This window comes from Doryrhamphus excisus, chromosome 16, assembly GCF_030265055.1.
Source record: "Doryrhamphus excisus isolate RoL2022-K1 chromosome 16, RoL_Dexc_1.0, whole genome shotgun sequence".
NCBI classification, from domain to species: domain Eukaryota; kingdom Metazoa; phylum Chordata; class Actinopteri; order Syngnathiformes; family Syngnathidae; genus Doryrhamphus; species Doryrhamphus excisus.
Genome location: NC_080481.1, coordinates 7,967,414 through 7,986,072, shown reverse-complemented (window position 1 = coordinate 7,986,072; position 18,659 = coordinate 7,967,414). Strand labels below are relative to the sequence as shown.

The window sequence follows — 18,659 nt, the reverse complement described above, 5'->3', positions numbered from 1 at the left end:
CCATAGTAACTGTCAATATAGTGATATATATAGCACATCATGACTGGTTCAAGACTCTTCATCCTTTAGCAATTTAGCAAACATCAACTGCTTGTATTGTTTCTTGAATTGGCTCATCGTTGTGCATTGTTTGAGGTACTTACTCAATCCATTCCATTGTTTGATTCCACTTCTTCTTGAAGAAGCTGTCTGTCATGGTTTGGTACGGCAGTGGGGGCGCTAGTTCCTCTGATTTTTTTGCTTCTTAAGTATTAATTCATTCATTTTCTACCGCTTTTCCTCACGAGGGCCGCAGGGGTGCTGGAGCCTATCCCAGCTGTCTCCGGGTGAGATACCAAAATCCATGTTACATTAATTTCCAATGTAAAGAATATGACAGTAATTCTTTGTTCATTGCGATTAATTGGTTCCAGACCCGACCTATGTATTTCTGCAAAAAAATGAATTTATTGCTGTAGTTGGAGCATAGAAAAGTTGTTCACAAACTTCTAAATACGGTTTAGCAGGTAGTCACCTTTAATCATGCCAATGCTAGAGGAGTCAAGTTAGCGTGCCGTGGATTATGGCCCATGCTGGGGTTACTGGGTTTGCTGTGAGATAAAACCTGCAATAACAGCCTGTTGTTGCATGCTATGTGATGGCAGGATCATTCAAATAAAAAATACTTTGCTTATAAAATTAGTACACCATCAGTACAACTTTAAAATATTTGGATAAGGAATACATTTGCAAGCATGTAGTAATTTTGGTTTGCCTATGAAAAGTATGGTATACTGACATGCCAGAACAAAACAAGTGCAAGAGGCAAAGATGCTAGGTGATTGAATAAGATTTTTCTTTCCTTTTTGTTGCCTGAACCTACACAAGTATATTTCATTTGTGCAGTATATCAGGTGATGTTGTGTTATTCATAGAATACTTGGTTTTCCTTGATGTGATTTTATTGTTGGTAATAATCAAATATATTATTTTGCATCTGTATTCTTTTGGATTTTCAACCCAAAAAAGGACTGATTATAAAACAGATCATTTTTAACCAATAAAGAGGGTAAATACTGTAGTACGGAAAAATGTGGTGTCTGGACCTTATTGGACCAAAAAGATCTGCCAAGGTGGTACCTGAGCCAACTGGACCTATTTGGACCAAGAGGATCTACAAGATGTTGCATCAACCGAGGCTTGTATAAAAACAGCCATGAGGAGAACATCAGGGCTTCGGTGTTGCCTCACTAGGGGGTTAGCGCCGGGTTAGCGCTTCCGTCACGTTCCACGTGCCGACAGACTGTAAAGTTGGTTGATGCCGTCTTTATACGTATTTTTGGCTGTTCACTCCCGTTATGTCCTGTCCACACACCGCATCACATCCACCTGTACATTAAGTGAAACGGATCAGCATTTTTGCTGCACAGCCGTCGTCTGTGCAGCGTTGACCAGTGAGTGTTGACTCCCATAGTGCAGAAGTCGTACAACTGGACTACATGGTTGAATTTTTTAGATGACATTTGAAAGTACTGAAAATGCTATTCAGCATCAGTCCTATACCAGCATAGCATACTCCCGTTCCTCCGCTTTGCTGTCCAAAACCTACAGGCGGTTGTCAGTATAGGATTGCATGAGAGAAAAAATGTCAACAAGGCCTGTGGGGAATGTAGTGTTTCAGGAACTACATGATGCAGGAACTACAATGTGGCAGTGTGCTCAACCTCAGCTGTGGATGACCAGTCGATGACCACCTTAACGACCAATGAATTAAATATATTGCTTTGAATTTTTGCACTGACACTGTTTTCTCCATTTGTTTCAGCTTTCCTTGACCGAGACGACTGCAAACAGAACTACCATGCTGACATTTGTGGACAGTCCGACCTGCATAAAAGCCAAGTGTCTCTGAAGTCCAAACAATCTAAGTTCAACCTTTCTATTCGCGAAGCAAGGAAACATTTCTGTTCAAGAGGAACAGCAGTGATTAAAAAATGGCTGCAAACATGGAAGTGGTGGACATCCTTGTTGTGGTAGCCTACTTCATTGTTGTACTGGCAATTGGCTTCTTTTCCCTGTGTAAGTCGAACAGGAACACTGTGACAGGCTACTTCCTGGCAGGCCGCTCCATGAACTGGGCAGCCGTTGGTGCTTCTCTATTTGTCAGCAACATTGGGAGTGAACATTTCATTGGACTCGCCGGATCGGGTGCCGCGAGCGGTCTGGGCGTGGCCGCATGGGAATTAAACGCGCTGTTTCTGCTCCAGTTATCAGGCTGGATCTTCACACCCGTCTACATCTACTCTGGGGTCTTTACCATGCCAGAATACTTGTCCAAGCGCTATGGCGGGAAGAGATTGCAGGTGTACATTGCTGTGTTATCGCTCATCCTTTACACCCTCACCAAGATATCTGTGGACCTCTATGCTGGAGCCTTGTTCATCCAGGAGTCTTTGGGCTGGAACCTGTATTTGTCAATCATTCTACTCATTGCAATGACGGCTCTCCTGACTATCAGTGGAGGTCTCGTTACGGTCATCTACACAGACATGGCCCAAGCCGCCCTCATGGTTGTTGGTGCCATCTCCCTTTCATGGATCAGCCTTTACCAAGTGGGCGGACTTGAAGGTCTTAAATCTTACTCGTTTGTGCCTTGAATTTGTGTTGAATAATTGTTAGCATGATTCCTAACATCTTCTGCTAATGTTTCAAGGAATGATGACAAAGTATATGCAGGCTGCTCCCAACATCACGGCCATCCTGTTGTCCTCTCCCAACCTTACCTACTCTGAATCTTGCCACCACCGCCTCAACCCAAAGCCAGATGCTCTGAAGATCCTTCGAGGACCCAAGGATCCAGATCTACCATGGCCCGGGTTCCTTCTGGGACAGACTCCTGCCTCTATTTGGTATTTCTAACGCTTAGAGGGGCAGCAGTGGCTCAGGATGTATAGCAGGTCATCCAGAAACCAGAGGGTTGGTAGTTTGAACCCGGCTTCCTCCATTCCAGTCAGTGCTTTTTTCAGTCCATACTCTACTGGTGTGTAAAAGTGAGCAAATGTTTAGTGGTAGTTGGAGAGACAAATTGCGAATTGGCAGCCACATTTTCGTCAGCCTTCCCCAGGGTAGCTATGGTAAGACTCGTATGAAGGAGTCTTACCACCAATGAATGATACCATGGGCCAATCTACTGCCATTATTGGACCAAGCAGGTCTGGTCATGAAGGCCAAGATCAGTTTGTTCCGATAAGCAGTTAGTATTGTGTTGGTACCCCTTCTGTTGTGGTCCCAACCACTAGTATTTGTACCTGGAGTCCAAGACATATATTTGTTTCCTGCTCCAAAGCTGCTGACTGAATCAATTTGTGTTCCTCTCAATTTTCTAAATGTTAAAATTTCAGGTACTGGTGCACAGATCAAGTGATTATGCAGCGCATCCTTGCAGCAAAGAACATTGTCCATGCCAAAGGCTCTACCATCATGGCTGGCCTCTTGAAAATCCTGCCCATGTTTGTCATTGTCATTCCAGGTACAGTACATGTTTTGGACAAGCTTCTCTTCCACAATGCTTCTCTTCTTCTCTACATTTTAGGGATGATCTCCAGGATCTACTTTGCCAATGAGTTGGTGTGCATCAGCCCGGAACATTGCATGGAAGTGTGTGGCTCCCCGTCTGGCTGTACCAATGTGGCCTACCCGCGGCTTGTCATGGCAATGATGCCCGTCGGTCTTCGCGGCCTGATGATGGCAGTCATGATTGCGGCTCTCATGAGTGACTTGGACTCCATTTTCAACTCAGCCAGCACCATATTCACTTTGGATATTTACAAGACGCTGCGAAAGCGAGCATCTTCGAGGGAGCTGGTGATTGTCGGCAGACTGTTCATCGTCTTTATGGTGATTGTGAGCATTGCCTGGGTGCCCGTCATCATCGAGATGCAGAGCGGCCAGGTGTTCTATTATACCCAGGAACTCAGCGATTACATGACTCCTCCCATCGCAGCCCTCTTCTTACTTGGCGTCTTATGGCATCGCTGTAATGAGAAGGGCGCCTTTTGGGGCGGGATGGCCGGCTTTGCCCTTGGACTTGTACGTCTGGTCTTAGCATTCGCATATCGTGAACCGCACTGCAGCATGCCAGATGAGCGGCCAGCATTTATCAAAGATGTCCATTTCATGTATGTGGCAGCCATTCTGTTTTGGGTTTCTGCTCTGGTGACTGTGGTTGTGAGTCTCTGCACGCCTCCACCGAGAACAGACCAAATCCAAACCACAACCTTGTGGGGATTAAACCAAAGAAAGCAAGAGCAGAAAAAAAAATCAGAAGAAATGAATAGTTTCAAACCTCTAAATCAGAAAGTTAATGGTGAAGAAGATCCTCCGGTACCAAATGTTTGCCATCTTGTTATTCCTGATGATAACACACAAGGAAAGCCAGGTAATGGAGAGGAAGAGGAGGGTTGCTTTGGAGGAGCAGGTGGGGTTTTTAAATGGTTCTTGAGATCTCGGGAAAAGAGACCTAAAGCTCAGGTCACGACAGTGGAAGATCATGAAAAACTTGTGGATGAGCTTCTCCAGGAATCTCGGCAAACTAAAATAATCCTGAACATGGGGATGGTGGCAATTTGCTGCACAGGGGTCTATCTCTTAATCCATTTCTCCATTTAGGTCAAATTATTAATGCTCAAATTTGTCGCTTTTTCATGAAGCAAAGCCTGTGGTGACTGTTGATGAGCTCTATGCTGTAACGATCCGGTGGTCTAAAGACGTTTGGATTCAAAACCACACTCACTGGTTCTGTAGATTTTGTCATGAAACCTAAAATGAATATGGTGTGTTGCAGAAGTATTAACCCCCCTTGGATGTCTCAGCCTTTTATTGCTTTTATCAATTAAGTCATGGTCAGTAATTTCCATTCCAGACTTCTCAGTCCCGGACCACCTCTTCCAGTTCCCGTCCGATTCCCGAGTAACCTGACAAAGGAGCTTTTTTTTGGTCCAAATTCTTGCCCCAAACCCAAATACATTGACTATGATTTAAAAGGCTGAAAATAAAAGGCTGAAATATCCAAGAAGAGTGAATTACAATTTGTCACTATTAGGATGCCTGTGAATATTCTCATTCACTATTAGGGTGGAATCACTATTAGAGCGTTTCATAATACATATTTTGAGTGCCTATAACTGCAGTGCCTTTCAATTTTGTATAATTTGCAGGAAATGTACTTCCACCCTGCAATGATTATGGAATGATCATTGCACACTCACAGATTGCAACATATAGCTGTACAGTACTTACTACAGTGCATAATACAGGATTAAATGTTTGTCACTACTGTAACATGTTACATATTACATGCTACATATAATACATGATTAAACTACTGTGTAAAGTAGATGTGAGCAATATATTTAAATAGCAGGTCCCATTTTTGTGTAAATTGACCTTTGAAAGTTACTTTCTTACCAGTCCAGGGTGTAGACCGCCTCTCACCCAAAGCCATTAGGGATAGGCTCCTGCATGGCCCTGCGACCCTATAGTGAGGATAAGTGGCATAAAAGATGAATGGATGGAAGTTACTTTCTTCTTTGCACTCACCAATTTATGGGTTACTAACTATATTATGGCCATAAAATTTTATTAACGCCAATATTCCTGTGCTGTTAATTGATAAATTGAAGCTCTTGAAGAATAGTACATATAAATTGCGGTCGCCCCTTACAGCATATTTGTTTCTAGTCAAAACTTTACACACTAAAAAATCTAAACATTATGGGGTTAGTTTGATATTTTTTATTTTGTAAATATTCCAAAATCAACGCAGTTCAATTTCCATGTTATATTTGCACACTGTGAAAAATCTAAACATTTCAGGATTTTGATAATTGTATTTTGTATACGTTCTAAAATCAATCCATGGAGATATAAGAAGTCACATTTCAAACATGTTGTGAGCAATTATTATTTTGTGTTTACCTTTCAAAATAATTTCTTAAATCGGCTTTTATTCTTACCTTTATTTTTTCCACCATCACCGGATGTTTTTCCTCTGTTTTAATCGCGCGTGCTTTCCAACGCAGCTTCATTCCCAGCTGTAGAACAAATCGACATCAGCTGGGGTTTGCATCAAGTAGCACCTTGGTGGCCAAAATCGTGACATTTTTAGCAAACGTAAAACTGCGTTGTGCAAAGTGTCGGATATTTTTGAAACCCTGCAGAGTGTCTCTTTTGTCGTGGCGCGACACGCGACAAAGGAGCAATAACATTACATCGAACCCGGCAAACAAAGAGGTCCTTTTCTCAACGTCAACATTTTTCCCCCATACTCCTTAGTGATGAGTCATGTGTCCGTCGAGAATGTCCACGGTCTAGAACAGCAGGTAAGTAGCTCGTTTGATGTTGCTTGTGGCGTCATGCGAGGGGGAAAAAAGTCATTTAATGGTGTTGGGCTGCTAGCATACCGGCTAGCCAAGATAGGACCGCTAGCGAGATGCTAGTGTTAGCTATGGGTGCGCTTCAGTCTTCATTCGCCTGACTGAAATGTGGCGAGCGGCCATCCGTTATTTACAGCCCCCCGTCCGTTCTGGCATCAAGTGCTATATTTAACACGGACACGTAAGTATCCCATTATGAAGAGTTAACATCTCACTAAATATCGCTTGTTGCTGAAAACTCGACTGAAAAAAACCAACCGTGGCCTCCCTCGGCTGTCCTCTGAGAGCAAATGAAACGCACCCATCCACTCTTATCTTCACTGCGTTTGTCTTGCAGCTCGACACGAAAATAAAATGGAGGTGCGCGGAGCTGGACCCCATGGAGTTGACGCGCTCAAAATGCTGCGTTTGACAGTTGTGCACAGTTTGCTTACAAAACACACACGCCATGGCACGTTTTTTGTGGTCTGTTTATATTATGGCCTGAATTAAAATACCCTGCGTCACTAGCGACGTAGGAAAAGTCATCGTGCTTGGCTAACCAACACACAGTTGGGAGGATGCACAGAAGTATTAACCTGACATTTCTCATTTTCCGGATATCTCCAAATGAATTGGGTGTAGAGATGCCGACCACACTTAAGCAACTAACGAATCTACTCTTTCAGTTGCTATGCAAGATGAAAACTCACTTCCAGTATGTACTTTACGTGGATGGCCTACACAGCACTGTGCTAACGTATTGGGCATAGTTATATCAGTGACCCTTTTCCATCATTGTGACATAATATAACAGGGATATCTTCTGATCCTTGAATTTATTAATAAAATATGCACCACCGCATCATAAGTTTGCTAAAACAACAATTGGATGTCGATTATGTTATTTGATTAGTCGCACAATTATGATCATGATGCACGGGCAGACAAGATAATGAAATATTAATTTAAGTCTGTGCATTCAAAACATTCATGCCGTGCTGTATAACAAGGCTCGGTGGACGCAGAACATGATGCACTTTGTTTAGGACAACTTTGGTGAAATTTGGGTGTTTTGTGTTTCCATCCGCAGCTTGCTGTCCTAGACTTGACTGCAGCAGACGGACAAGGTGGCGGCACCAGCAGTAAGCGCTTCCTCATATGTCTTATCTGTAAGAGCTGTTTGTAATCGCAACCTCCCTGATGATAAGGCGAGTGATGCCTTGAAGACATAGCGAGAGCTGCGCGGGTGCATGAAGGGGCACCGTGAATATTGCAACCCCCTGCCATACGGCTTGCATTTAGCTCTGTTTGGGGGATTTTGATTGTGTAGCATTTTGTGGGACCGATGCTGACATCTTTCTGTGTCTGCAGGACGATACATTCCTCCCCATTTACGGAACAAAGATGGTCCCAAAAATGGTGAGAAGCATCTATTCTGTGCTCAGTCATGCTTCCAACAAGATGCCTTCTATGAAGCCCATGTGATACAGACTGCTAAATTGTTTAAAGCTAGCATGCTTCATTTACGGTTACATGTATACCCAATGGCACGACTGATGAGATTGTGTTTGTTTGTTTTAGCAGGAAATGCGTTCGTTGCTGGTCGACAGGGCGGTTACACCATCGCGCCTGCCGCCGCCTGTAAGTGTGCTTCCTCTTGAGTTGGCTGTGTGCTCCGTAATCTGTCTTCTTATCGTACTCGCTTTTGTCATTTTGCAGTCGGTTGGGATGGGGGCCGTGGCAACTTTGTCAACGGCTTCCATGACAACCGCATGACTGGCAGCAACACCTATAACCGTGGCCCGCCTCGCATGGAGCGGGGCCGAGGGGGTTTGGGCGGAGGCGGCTACCGTGGCAACAGAGGTGGAGCCTTCAATCCCATCAACCCCGCTCAGCCGATGGCCTTCGGGTTGTACGAAAACAAAGGTGACATTCCTGTTGGACTGCGTGCAAACGTTGACCGGCTTGGTTGCGTAATCTTGACTCTTATGACCCTGTCAGATGCTGGTGGGTGGAACACCGCCAAGGATGCCTATAGCAGCTTTGGAAACAACAGAGGAAAATCTGCGTTCTTCAATGACAGAAGCAATGCCAATCGTGGACGGTGAGATGATGGTCATGTTCTGGCTTTTTTGATTCTTGGAACTACATGAAGAGCATTTGTAAGTGTGCAGGCAAACACTTATTGTTTCAGGTTCGACCATGGTGGTTATAGTGGCGGCGGCGGTGGTGGAAACAGCAGATGGGTAGAGGAGGTCAGAGATGACGGTGACTGGTCCAAACCAACACCATGCAACGAACGCATTGAGCAGTAAGTAATGTTTTACTGGCTAACACTGGCTTTCCCACAGGCCACAATATTAAGTACACCTTCACAACGCATTTTGGCCAATCCGAAGCTTGAAAAACTCAACCACAGCTGACTTGTTTGTGCATTGCAATACCCCTGTTCATCCATATAGTGAGATGCTAGACGTTTATTTATAGTGCACCATTCGTACACAAGGTAAAATAATTCCTGTGTGGCTTCCTGGGGCTGGGCAACGGGTGAAGGCCCGACCACCAGGCGCTCGCCTCTGAGCCCCTCCCACTGGCCTGGCTCCAGGGTGAGGCCCCGGTATACCAATAAAGAAGCCATGAAATTGTACTTCAGCTCAGGAAAAAGGCATGGATACACAGATGTATTTTCACTTTTTGCAATTTTTACTTATTTTGTCCCATCCCCAGCATAGAAATGATGCCAGTGTAATGTCAGTTATCCAAGAAGTAGCCTGCTAAGTAGTGAGCTTATTATATTGTGCATGTGCTGGGACTGGTTGGGCACGACGGGGTCAAATATGCTTGGGAAATTATCAACAAACAAGTCTGTGGTCTTCTCCCCCTCTGCGCTTTAGCGAGCTGTTCTCTGGCAGCAACACTGGGATTAATTTTGAGAAATACGATGACATTCCTGTTGAAGCCACTGGACAGAACTGCCCTCATCATATTGAAAGTGTAAGTGAAACGTGTATTACTTACTTTAAAATCTGAAATTGGTGTGACCAATTGATGTGGCTGTCCCTCTGCGTAGTTCCAGGACATAGACATGGGCGAGATCGTTATGGGCAACATTGGACTGAGCCGCTACACCCGACCCACCCCAGTTCAGAAATATGCCATTCCTATTGTAAAGTCCAAGCGAGACCTCATGGCCTGCGCACAGACAGGTAGACTGGTGTGAATTGGACTTATAGATAGATAGATAGACTCCCTTTATTGTCATTGCACAAAAACACAGTAGTGAAATTGCCAACGAAATGTCGTTGCACTTATGTGCACAACCAGAATGAAACGTGTACATATCAATGTCCTGTGCATAGGTTCTGGTAAAACAGCGGCATTCCTGCTACCAATTCTCAGCCAGATCTATGCTGAGGGACCAGGAGATGCTCTCAATGCAGCTAAAGCCTCTGGGCAGGTGAGGAATAAATTTTTTAAGGGTTTGTGTTGTAGGGCCAAAAATGTACCTGGGAGGAAAAAATAACATTTTGAAACAGAAAATTCATGTTCTGTGGCGTGAGCAACCCTTTTCATCTTGCTTTTTTATATTGAATATCATTTCAATTATGTCAATATGGTATTTTAATACTATTCTTCATATTTCAGGAGAATGGAAAATATGGCCGTCGTAAGCAGTACCCCATTTCTCTGGTCCTGGCCCCGACTCGAGAGCTTGCACTGCAGATATATGATGAGGCCCGGAAAGTAGGTTTCCATTCAAATCACAACCCCCCACAGAGATGGAAGAATATTAATGATTTTTGTTTTGTAGTTTTCCTACCGATCCAGAGTGCGTCCCTGCGTTGTTTATGGAGGAGCAGACATTGGCCAGCAGATTCGAGATCTGGAGAAGGGATGCCATCTGCTGGTGGCAACACCTGGAAGACTGGTGGACATGATGGAAAGGGGCAAGATTGGGCTGGACTACTGCAAGTAAGATACTGGCATGAGAGGATTTTAGAAATACATAAACAGGCGCTTTTTATTGATGTATGGATATTGATTGATGGATGGATGGAACCTATTATTGATGCAGACGTCTATTACTTTCTGGTGAGATTGATCACCTTTATCAAAGTGTTGGCACTCGTGACATTATCTGACCCCATGGCGGGTTATTCAGCAGTCACATGTAATAAGAAATGGATGGACAGAGTCAGCAACGCTTTGTTTCGGTACTCTCTTTTGTACAGGACAGACTAGTTAAAGTGTACGAAAATGGAGACAGGGTATGAAAACTGAGGCAAAATTTATATCAAAAATTCTTGATACAAAACAAATTGTATGGAAACCGAGATTTAACTGTAAAAAAAAAAAAAAAAAGGTGTGGATCTAGGATTTTATTTAGGTGTCATTACTGGTGTCCTGATCCGATATTTAGGGTATCGTCCGATACCAGCAAAAAATAACAGTATCTGATTTTATCAGCCTGCATCGAACATCTCTGATATGAGCGGTCTATTCCAGTATCTGCTCCAGCACTTTTATCCAGCAGTGCTGTACTGGATAGAGCCCACATGATCACAACAGCATGCAAACATGCTAACAGAGTTGCCATCAAACCTGAACGCTGCCTCAAACATCTGTAAAACGTACACTAGTGCACTGTGGTTGTCAAAGATGGTGCATTTCTTAGTTGATCTGTTTTTTCCCCAAGATACCTTGTCCTGGATGAAGCCGATCGAATGTTGGACATGGGCTTTGAGCCTCAGATACGGCGCATTGTTGAACAGGACACCATGCCCCCTAAAGGAACCCGGCAGACCATGATGTTCAGCGCGACATTCCCCAAAGAGATCCAGGTGCGTCAGTTAACGTTCTGTCAATCTTTCCCTATGGAAATGTTCTGCGTTCCTCAGCTCAGAGATGAAGTCTATCTTCCCCCTGTAGATTCTGGCCAGGGATTTCCTGGATGACTACATTTTCCTGGCTGTGGGCAGAGTGGGCTCCACCTCAGAGAACATCACTCAGAAGGTGGTGTGGGTGGAAGAGAGCGATAAGAGGTCTTTTCTTCTGGACCTGCTGAGTGCGACAGGTGAGATGTTCACATGATCTTCTCTCCTGTTTAGAAATACTTCACACACACACACACGTTAGATACACAACATAAGTTCTGTGGTAGCGAGAGGGAAAGTGTAGAGTTTGTGTTGATGCTTTGGTGTGGTTTTATCTCAAGTCATCCCCAACGAAGTGCAGGACAATGCTGGAGACAACATGGAGAAGCCTGGTAAGATCTTCACCAGAGAACCTCGCAGCCACCTTTCTTTTTCCCCCCGTAAAGACTAGTTTGCCTACTTGCCTGCGATACCCATCTTAATGTGGAGAATCTTTGCATCCTGGCATGAGTGGGATCTCTCCAACATGTCAGCAGCACTTTTTATTTGTATTTATTTTTGTACAAACGTCATCCATGCCACATGCTCCTTTTTAATCCGTGATCGCTGTTTTTATTCCTATTCATATTTTTGTTTGTTTATGCTTGTATATATCATACTGTACGTCCTGCTGCCCTGTTATGTGGTGTTAGCATTTCAGATCATTTCATTGCATGTTTTTTTTTCCATCGCATTAACAGCTGTAATATTTGAACACGACTATGACAGAATACATTCTAGCAACTCTATTTTCAGTTGAGTTTTTGACGCTCACTGGACAGTGAATTTCTGTGCATTGGTTTTCTGGCCCCAGAATTGAAATATAGTAATCCCTCGTTTATTGGTTCCAGATCTGACTGGGATAAGTGAATATCCACAAAATGGGCTTCCTTATCTATAAATGGAATATTTTCGTAGTTGTAGCGTAGGAAACCTTTTTACAACCCCCTAAATATGGTAGATACGGTTTTTAACATTAGAGCCCTCTAGATTTGAAATACCACCCTATATTCACCTTTGAACTTGTATTACCCAACATAATAAATAAGATAAAATAATCCATAGTAGACTTAATGAAACATGTGCTTGTGCGTTATCGGGGGGCACCAGCAACAGTGGCCCATGTGCCTGTTTTTGTAATTCAGACCTGCAGTAAAAGCCTGTTTTTTCGAAGTCTGGCGCTTAGTCTGGTCACCGAACATTACTGACACCTATTGGCCAGTGTAGGATACTATATTTCAGCTTTCAGCTTCAGTTCACTTAGCAATATTTATGTTTCAAACTGCTCAATTTAGGCAAAAAAATGTTTTCTATTAGTAATAGGCCATATTCAAACATGAAACATGATTTATTCAAAGATGTTTAAAATCGTGATAGGGAGAAGTGAAGCGAATGAAAGTCAAAATGCGAAGTTGCGAGGGACAACTGTAGTTTGCTATTGAGAACCTAAGTATTTATCTGTACAAACCAGTTGCAGTTACCAGCATTCTGTATACAATTACGAGCAGAGATAACAATTTCCAAGTTAAGTTTACTCGCGGCCGCCCGTCCCCCCATTATTTGCGCAGCACTGACGAATGTAATGATGAGATATTTTTTGTGTGTCTTTCTGCCACCCAGGAAAGGACTCGCTGACTCTGGTTTTTGTGGAGACCAAAAAAGGAGCTGACGCCTTGGAAGACTTCCTGTACAGGGAAGGCTACGCCTGCACCAGTATCCACGGTGACCGCTCCCAGAGGGACCGAGAGGAGGCCTTAAACCAGTTCAGATCTGGGAAATGCCCCATCCTGGTGGCCACAGCTGTCAGTCAAATTTGGATTTTGCAAAGTAAACCACAGTAAAGTCATCGTGCTTGGTTTTAAAGCCTATGTTACTCATACTCAGGTTGCAGCTCGTGGTCTTGACATCTCCAATGTGAAACATGTGATTAACTTCGACCTGCCAAGTGATATTGAGGAGTACGTTCACCGCATTGGACGCACAGGGCGAGTGGGGAACCTGGGTAATGCCAGCCATTTCTGTGTCATTCAGTGCAGTGCCTGGGGTGTTAACGCATACTAATACCTTCAACAATACAAATGTACCTTATTTTCCCACAGGACTGGCCACATCGTTCTTTAACGATAAGAACGGGAACATCACTAAAGACCTACTTGACATCCTGGTCGAAGCCAAACAGGAAGTTCCCTCATGGCTTGAGAGCCTGGCTTATGAGCACCAGCATAAGAGCAGCAACCGCGGACGCTCTAAAAGGTCCACAAATGCAGTGTCTCTTTTGAAAGTGCATGACTTTATTAAAGCGTCTATTCATGCAATGGTTGTCTTGTTTGTGTTTTGATGTCTTCGACAGGTTTGCTGGCGGTTTTGGAGCGCGTGACTACCGTCAGACAGCTGCTGGAAGCAACGCAGGAGGCTTTGGTAGCCGCGGCGTTCGCAACCAGGCAGGACACGGAGGAGCCCGCAGCTTTGCAGGAGGTGCGGGTCTGATTTTTACGTTGTGATTAAATAGTCACACTATTGGCTTTTTACTGATAAACAGTTAGTCCAGAACTTCTTTACCGATACGGATATTAGCAGCAGCTCTTCCCTCAAACTGTCATATATTGAACACATTATGCTGCTTTTATTGCAACCAATTAAATAAAACGGCTAATTTTTCTCCTGTCATAGCTATAGGGGTGTTACTTCATGTCTAGAGGGCTGCAATGTTAAAAAATGTATATAGAAGGTCGTAAGCAGGTTTTCTATGGCCTTAATGAGACTTAAATATATAAGGAACCCTACTTCGTGGAAACAGTTGGGTCTGGAGCCAATTAACCGAATGAGGGATTCATGTGTTAACGATCCAATTCCAGACCGCAATCGTACTGACTGAGCCAACAAGCCCGTAGCTGTGGCGGAAGCATGTTATCACTGACACGCCGTGATAGTCTTGCTATAGCACGCCAACATGTGCTCTCTGTCTCTCCTTCAGGTGGCTTTGGGACCTTCTATACCAGCGACGGCTACGGCGGCAACTACTCGCACTCGCAAGTCGACTGGTGGGGCAACTAGGCCGTTCTTCTCTCTCTTTCACACACTTGTCACCTCCCCACTCAACTTTCTTCCTTTCTCAGCTCTGTCTTCCGCACTCCATCTGCGCCCCCCCCCCCCCCCCCCCCCCCCCATCAACATTTAGAACCTATGTGCATGCTATTAAAGTATTTATACTCATTATATAGCCCCAACCCCCCATCCTGCCCCTCTACAACATACACCCTTCCATCCCTGGACAATGTAATCAAAATTTCTTTCCCAGTCAATCAGCAGACTACACGGCGAAGGGATTTTTCCATTTCATTTGGCAACATTCCCCTCCGAGGGGGAATATTTTCCTTGTGGCACTTTTCATGTTTCAGTTGTGGCTTCATCATGTTTTTGTTGTGCCATCACTCAAAGGCACACCCACCCACCCATGCGTCACCTTCAAGTTTCATGCATGTTCACCTTGCGAGTAAAAACCACAGCATGGAGACATGAAACTAATTCCGACATAGGAACTGGCCGAGGCCACCATCTGGAAGAGAAGCGACAAATATTGCTCTTTTTTTATTTGTTTTTTGTTTTAAATTGAAGTGCAGATATTATGATGTCTGAGATCCAGGAAATAGAGCTGGAATTTGGAAACCTCGAAACAGACTCATAGGACTTGATTAAAAAAAAAAAAAAAAAGAAAAACAAACCAAGATCATTTGTTTCTGCACTGTGCCTTCAAGAATTGGAGCATTGGCTTTTTCTTCGTTCTGTTCTGCAACTAAAACATAGTTAATGTCACGTATAGGTTTAAACATGTTCTCTTGATTTCTCTTTGGAAGGAAACAAGCTAGACTTGAGCTAAATCAAACCTTGGCAAAACTAAACTTAAAACAAAACTAAAACCGTGTTGAAGTGATCCCACGTCTGTTGATCTCGTTCCCGAAAGCATGAAACCTCCTCCTGCAGGAGGCTTCATACTTTAAGGAACCTGTTCGGATGTCAGCCTTGTAGCTCTGCTTTGAGCTTGAAGTCGAGCCTAAAAAAAGTCGGGTTTTCAGGAACTGGGGCTGCTGACAGGAGAACCGGGCTTCGCAGCACAGCACTTCAAATTAAATGCTGACCTTGCTGTTGCTGTGTTGTCAAGTCCTGTCTATCAGTGCCTCTGCTTGTTGGGCCGACTCTTGGGAACCCGAGTCCTCCTCCACACACAACCCTCGTTGGTCAAAAAATGAAAAGAGATCTAAAATTCCTTGCTCACTCTATCCTGGAGAGTCACATAAAGAGTTTTCTCTTCAGAAAACAAGTCATTCCAGTATTGCTTTGGGTGTTTTGGATCTGTTTTGGTCGGGGATGAATGCACACAAGTGTTTCCCAGCAGGCGTAGTGGAGGCTTCTGGGGGAGTAAGGCTAGCAGGCGAAAAAAGTGTTTACATTAGGTTTGAAACTGTGGTTTCTCCCAACCACACGACGGCGTCGATAATAATACTACTAATAATGATAATGGTTACACTCGCATTATACTCCTGCTGTGGAGCCCGGCCAACTACCAGTGCATTCAGTTTAAAAATCCAAAAATGGAGAGCTTGATTTCTTTTATTTACATGAAGATCTTAAGTGAGTTATCAAGTAGGTGATTATGTAAATAGTAGAGCTCTATTTAAAATACATATGAAGAGAAAGGTGGGAATATGCTTAATACATTTTGGACCAGATGTTTAAATTGCCCGCTGGCTTAGATTTATCAAACCGCCAGACCGGACCAAGACAATAGGGCATATGCAAGTGTTGTTGTTTTTTTTTGGTCAAGCAATTTTAGCAAAGCAAGTATCGCAATTCTTGAGCAGGTTTTTATTTATGCTGTTTCCCCACATTTGTATTTTTTTTTTTTAGATTGCATTTCACTAGGAGGTTGTGTTGAGTTGTCGGGTGTTTCGGGAACAAAATGTTAAAAAGCAGCAGTTTCGTGTTTCCGCTAAGGGGGGCTGTCTCTGTTGTTTTTACCGGCTTAATTAACTCTTTCATTTCTAGTCCTCGCGGTCGAGCTGCAGTTTGACGCGGGTGAAACGATGGTGGCCAGAACAAGTTTGGACAATGCTGCACACTAAAGTAGAAGATAGGCTTGCACATGACAATCTGTTGTTGAGGACTTCATTCTTTGTTGGATCAATTGCACTTTTTCACCTTTTTGGGTACACCTCAACCACCCCAAACCCCGCCCGCCCTCATTTACGTAACATTCATAGCTCATTCCGACAGAGATCTGGCTTGCTTGCACTCTGCTGTCACAAACTCCTCTGTGCCTTGCGATGATTCCGTAGACGCCGAAGCGTGTGTGTGCGCGCGCGATAGGGTATATGATTTCACACCGTCGTTCCTTTTCCGATGGCTTCGCTGCTCGTAAACGTCTCCACCTGCGACTTAGCATAGTTCATGACAAGCAGGTTAGCCTGTTGATGTTAGCATTTATCTCCAAGCACTTATGGATGTGCCAATTGCACAGTTGTTAGCGTGTGTTGTTGTGAGTTTTGTTGTTGGCGTGGTGGTGAAGTGTGGTCCATTGCAAATCATTACACGCCTCAGTTGTCAACCTTTTGATGCCTTAAATTCAAGAGGGTAATAGAAGTGACAGTGGATGCACGTTATATATAAGCTGGCTGTACGTGGCACCACCTTGGCAGAGAATTCAACGCCTCCGCGGTAACTAACAGACTCTTGAGTAAGGAAGGATTTCATGGTGCTACGCTCCCTTTGCTGCGGCCTGCAGGCCTTCCGTTTGTAGAAAGACTGAGAATCCTACGTAGTTTTACACAAATAAAAATACCTCCGACAAATTCTGTAGCACAGTTTCCTTCAACGCCTCTCGAGAGGTACGTATGAGTGAGTGTTTATAGTCGTTAAAAGACTCCTCCATAGTGAAGTGTGTGTGTGTGTGTGTGTGTAAGTAAAAGGATGTGAACCTTGTTTGGTGAGTACCGGTTTGCGTTGTCGTTCACGATGGCAAGATCCAGCTGTTTGCACCCAGAGTTCTCGAGTCTACTTTTGCGCTGCTAGTTTGTGTAATTTATCAAAAACATTTTGAGAAATATTTATTTTTATAAGCCTAGTGCAAATGTTTAAAAACAAGTGACTTGACCAAAAGACAGTGAACAAAAACACTGGCACATGAATGTTGAATGTCATTGGTGTGAGTGGAAATTTCTATTTTTCTGGGGTAGTGTGAGCTTTTTAATAACCGCGTAAGGGGGTTTCTCCCATTATGTCTCTTCACCGATACGAAAGCTGGTCGGGCGGTGTGACATACGGAGAGAAACCCATTACCTTGAAAGTCTCATTGGACTCTATCAGATCCACCAACCTGTTGGTGCAACAGGTTCAGATACCAATCACGATAATAATAATACACCATTAGCAGCCATTTGCAATTGGCCAAAATAATATTAATTTGAGACAATTCCACCAAATATGCCAAGGTTTGGATTAAATTGTAAGAATCAAAAACAGTTTTGTAAAAAAAGAAAAAAACTAACATGCAGTACAAAAAAAAAAAAAACACGTGTCCAGATTCGCTCCAAGTCAGTTTTTTTTGTTGTTGTTCATTTGTTTTGACACTTTTCCTTCCTATGAATACCCTTTGTGTGATTGTCTATTAGCAAGTGGGGATGTTAAAAGTCTATAACAGAGTTAACTGTGATTGTATTGCTATGTTGTTGTGATCTGCATATTTTCAGGCACAGCGCTTGCAGCTGAGCGTCCGGCCAGTCAGAAAACAGGCAAACGACATGTGATTGGATTTGTCGTGTTTGCCGCGTTACTGTTTGTAGCTCGTGGCCACAGCACATCAGTGACATTTCAGGGAGAAGTCTCCCAATGCAGCCTTTTGTATTACAAACGTTGTATTCCAAATATGCTGGCCCTTTTAAGTTGTTTGGAGAGAAGAAAATAGCTGCAATAAGCAGACTGAGGTGACATGGCGACAACAGGTACTTTTTGGTTTTATCTCACAAATATGTCAAAAATGCATGAAGCCTGTTGTCGCCACCAATGACTGGCCAGACAGTTCAGCATGGACACACGGCGCCGCCAGCCTGCTAGTTAGTATTTGCTTTATGTATTAGTTTAGCAGTTGTGCACGAAGAGGAGCACTACACCAAGAAAAAAAAAAACAATATTGTGCATCCATTGTGATTTTACCACAATTAAAGGTTTGGATTTGCAAAACTATCCTGCATCTGTTTTTGTTTGAGAAAATGCTGTAATAGGGGACATGGCAAGCACTAGGACCAAGCGGAAAAGAGCCGCTCAAGACAAACCTGTTTCCAATTAGACCGCCCAAGCT

General features: G+C 43.7%; 2 protein-coding genes across 7 annotated transcripts; both read left to right on the top strand.

The window, feature by feature from the left end:
* Window positions 1-1,973: 1,973 nt before the first annotated feature.
* LOC131104064 (sodium/myo-inositol cotransporter-like) lies at window positions 1,974-4,840 on the top strand. Its single transcript, XM_058050802.1, has 3 exons — window positions 1,974-2,607; window positions 2,693-2,888; window positions 3,381-4,840. Exons 1-3 carry the CDS (start codon window positions 1,974-1,976, stop codon window positions 4,645-4,647), a joined length of 2,097 nt encoding a protein of 698 aa, XP_057906785.1. The 3' UTR covers window positions 4,648-4,840.
* A 1,196-nt stretch (window positions 4,841-6,036) lies between these two features.
* On the top strand, window positions 6,037-18,544 carry LOC131104061 (ATP-dependent RNA helicase DDX3X-like). 6 transcript variants are annotated; one of them, XM_058050794.1, is made up of 21 exons: window positions 6,037-6,359; window positions 6,751-6,827; window positions 7,486-7,537; window positions 7,767-7,814; window positions 7,980-8,036; window positions 8,115-8,321; window positions 8,397-8,499; window positions 8,590-8,706; window positions 9,290-9,389; window positions 9,466-9,601; window positions 9,755-9,852; window positions 10,041-10,139; window positions 10,207-10,367; window positions 11,092-11,236; window positions 11,325-11,469; window positions 11,611-11,661; window positions 12,929-13,110; window positions 13,193-13,310; window positions 13,408-13,561; window positions 13,659-13,783; window positions 14,283-18,544. In XM_058050794.1, the coding sequence occupies exons 2-21, from the start codon at window positions 6,768-6,770 to the stop codon at window positions 14,360-14,362; spliced, it is 2,238 nt and encodes a 745-aa protein (XP_057906777.1). In that variant the 5' UTR covers window positions 6,037-6,359; window positions 6,751-6,767; the 3' UTR covers window positions 14,363-18,544. The 6 variants fall into 6 exon arrangements, with proteins under 6 accessions (XP_057906777.1, XP_057906776.1, XP_057906780.1 ...); XM_058050793.1 differs by having other exon boundaries at window positions 7,977-8,036; XM_058050797.1 differs by lacking the exon at window positions 6,751-6,827.
* Window positions 18,545-18,659: the final 115 nt, after the last annotated feature.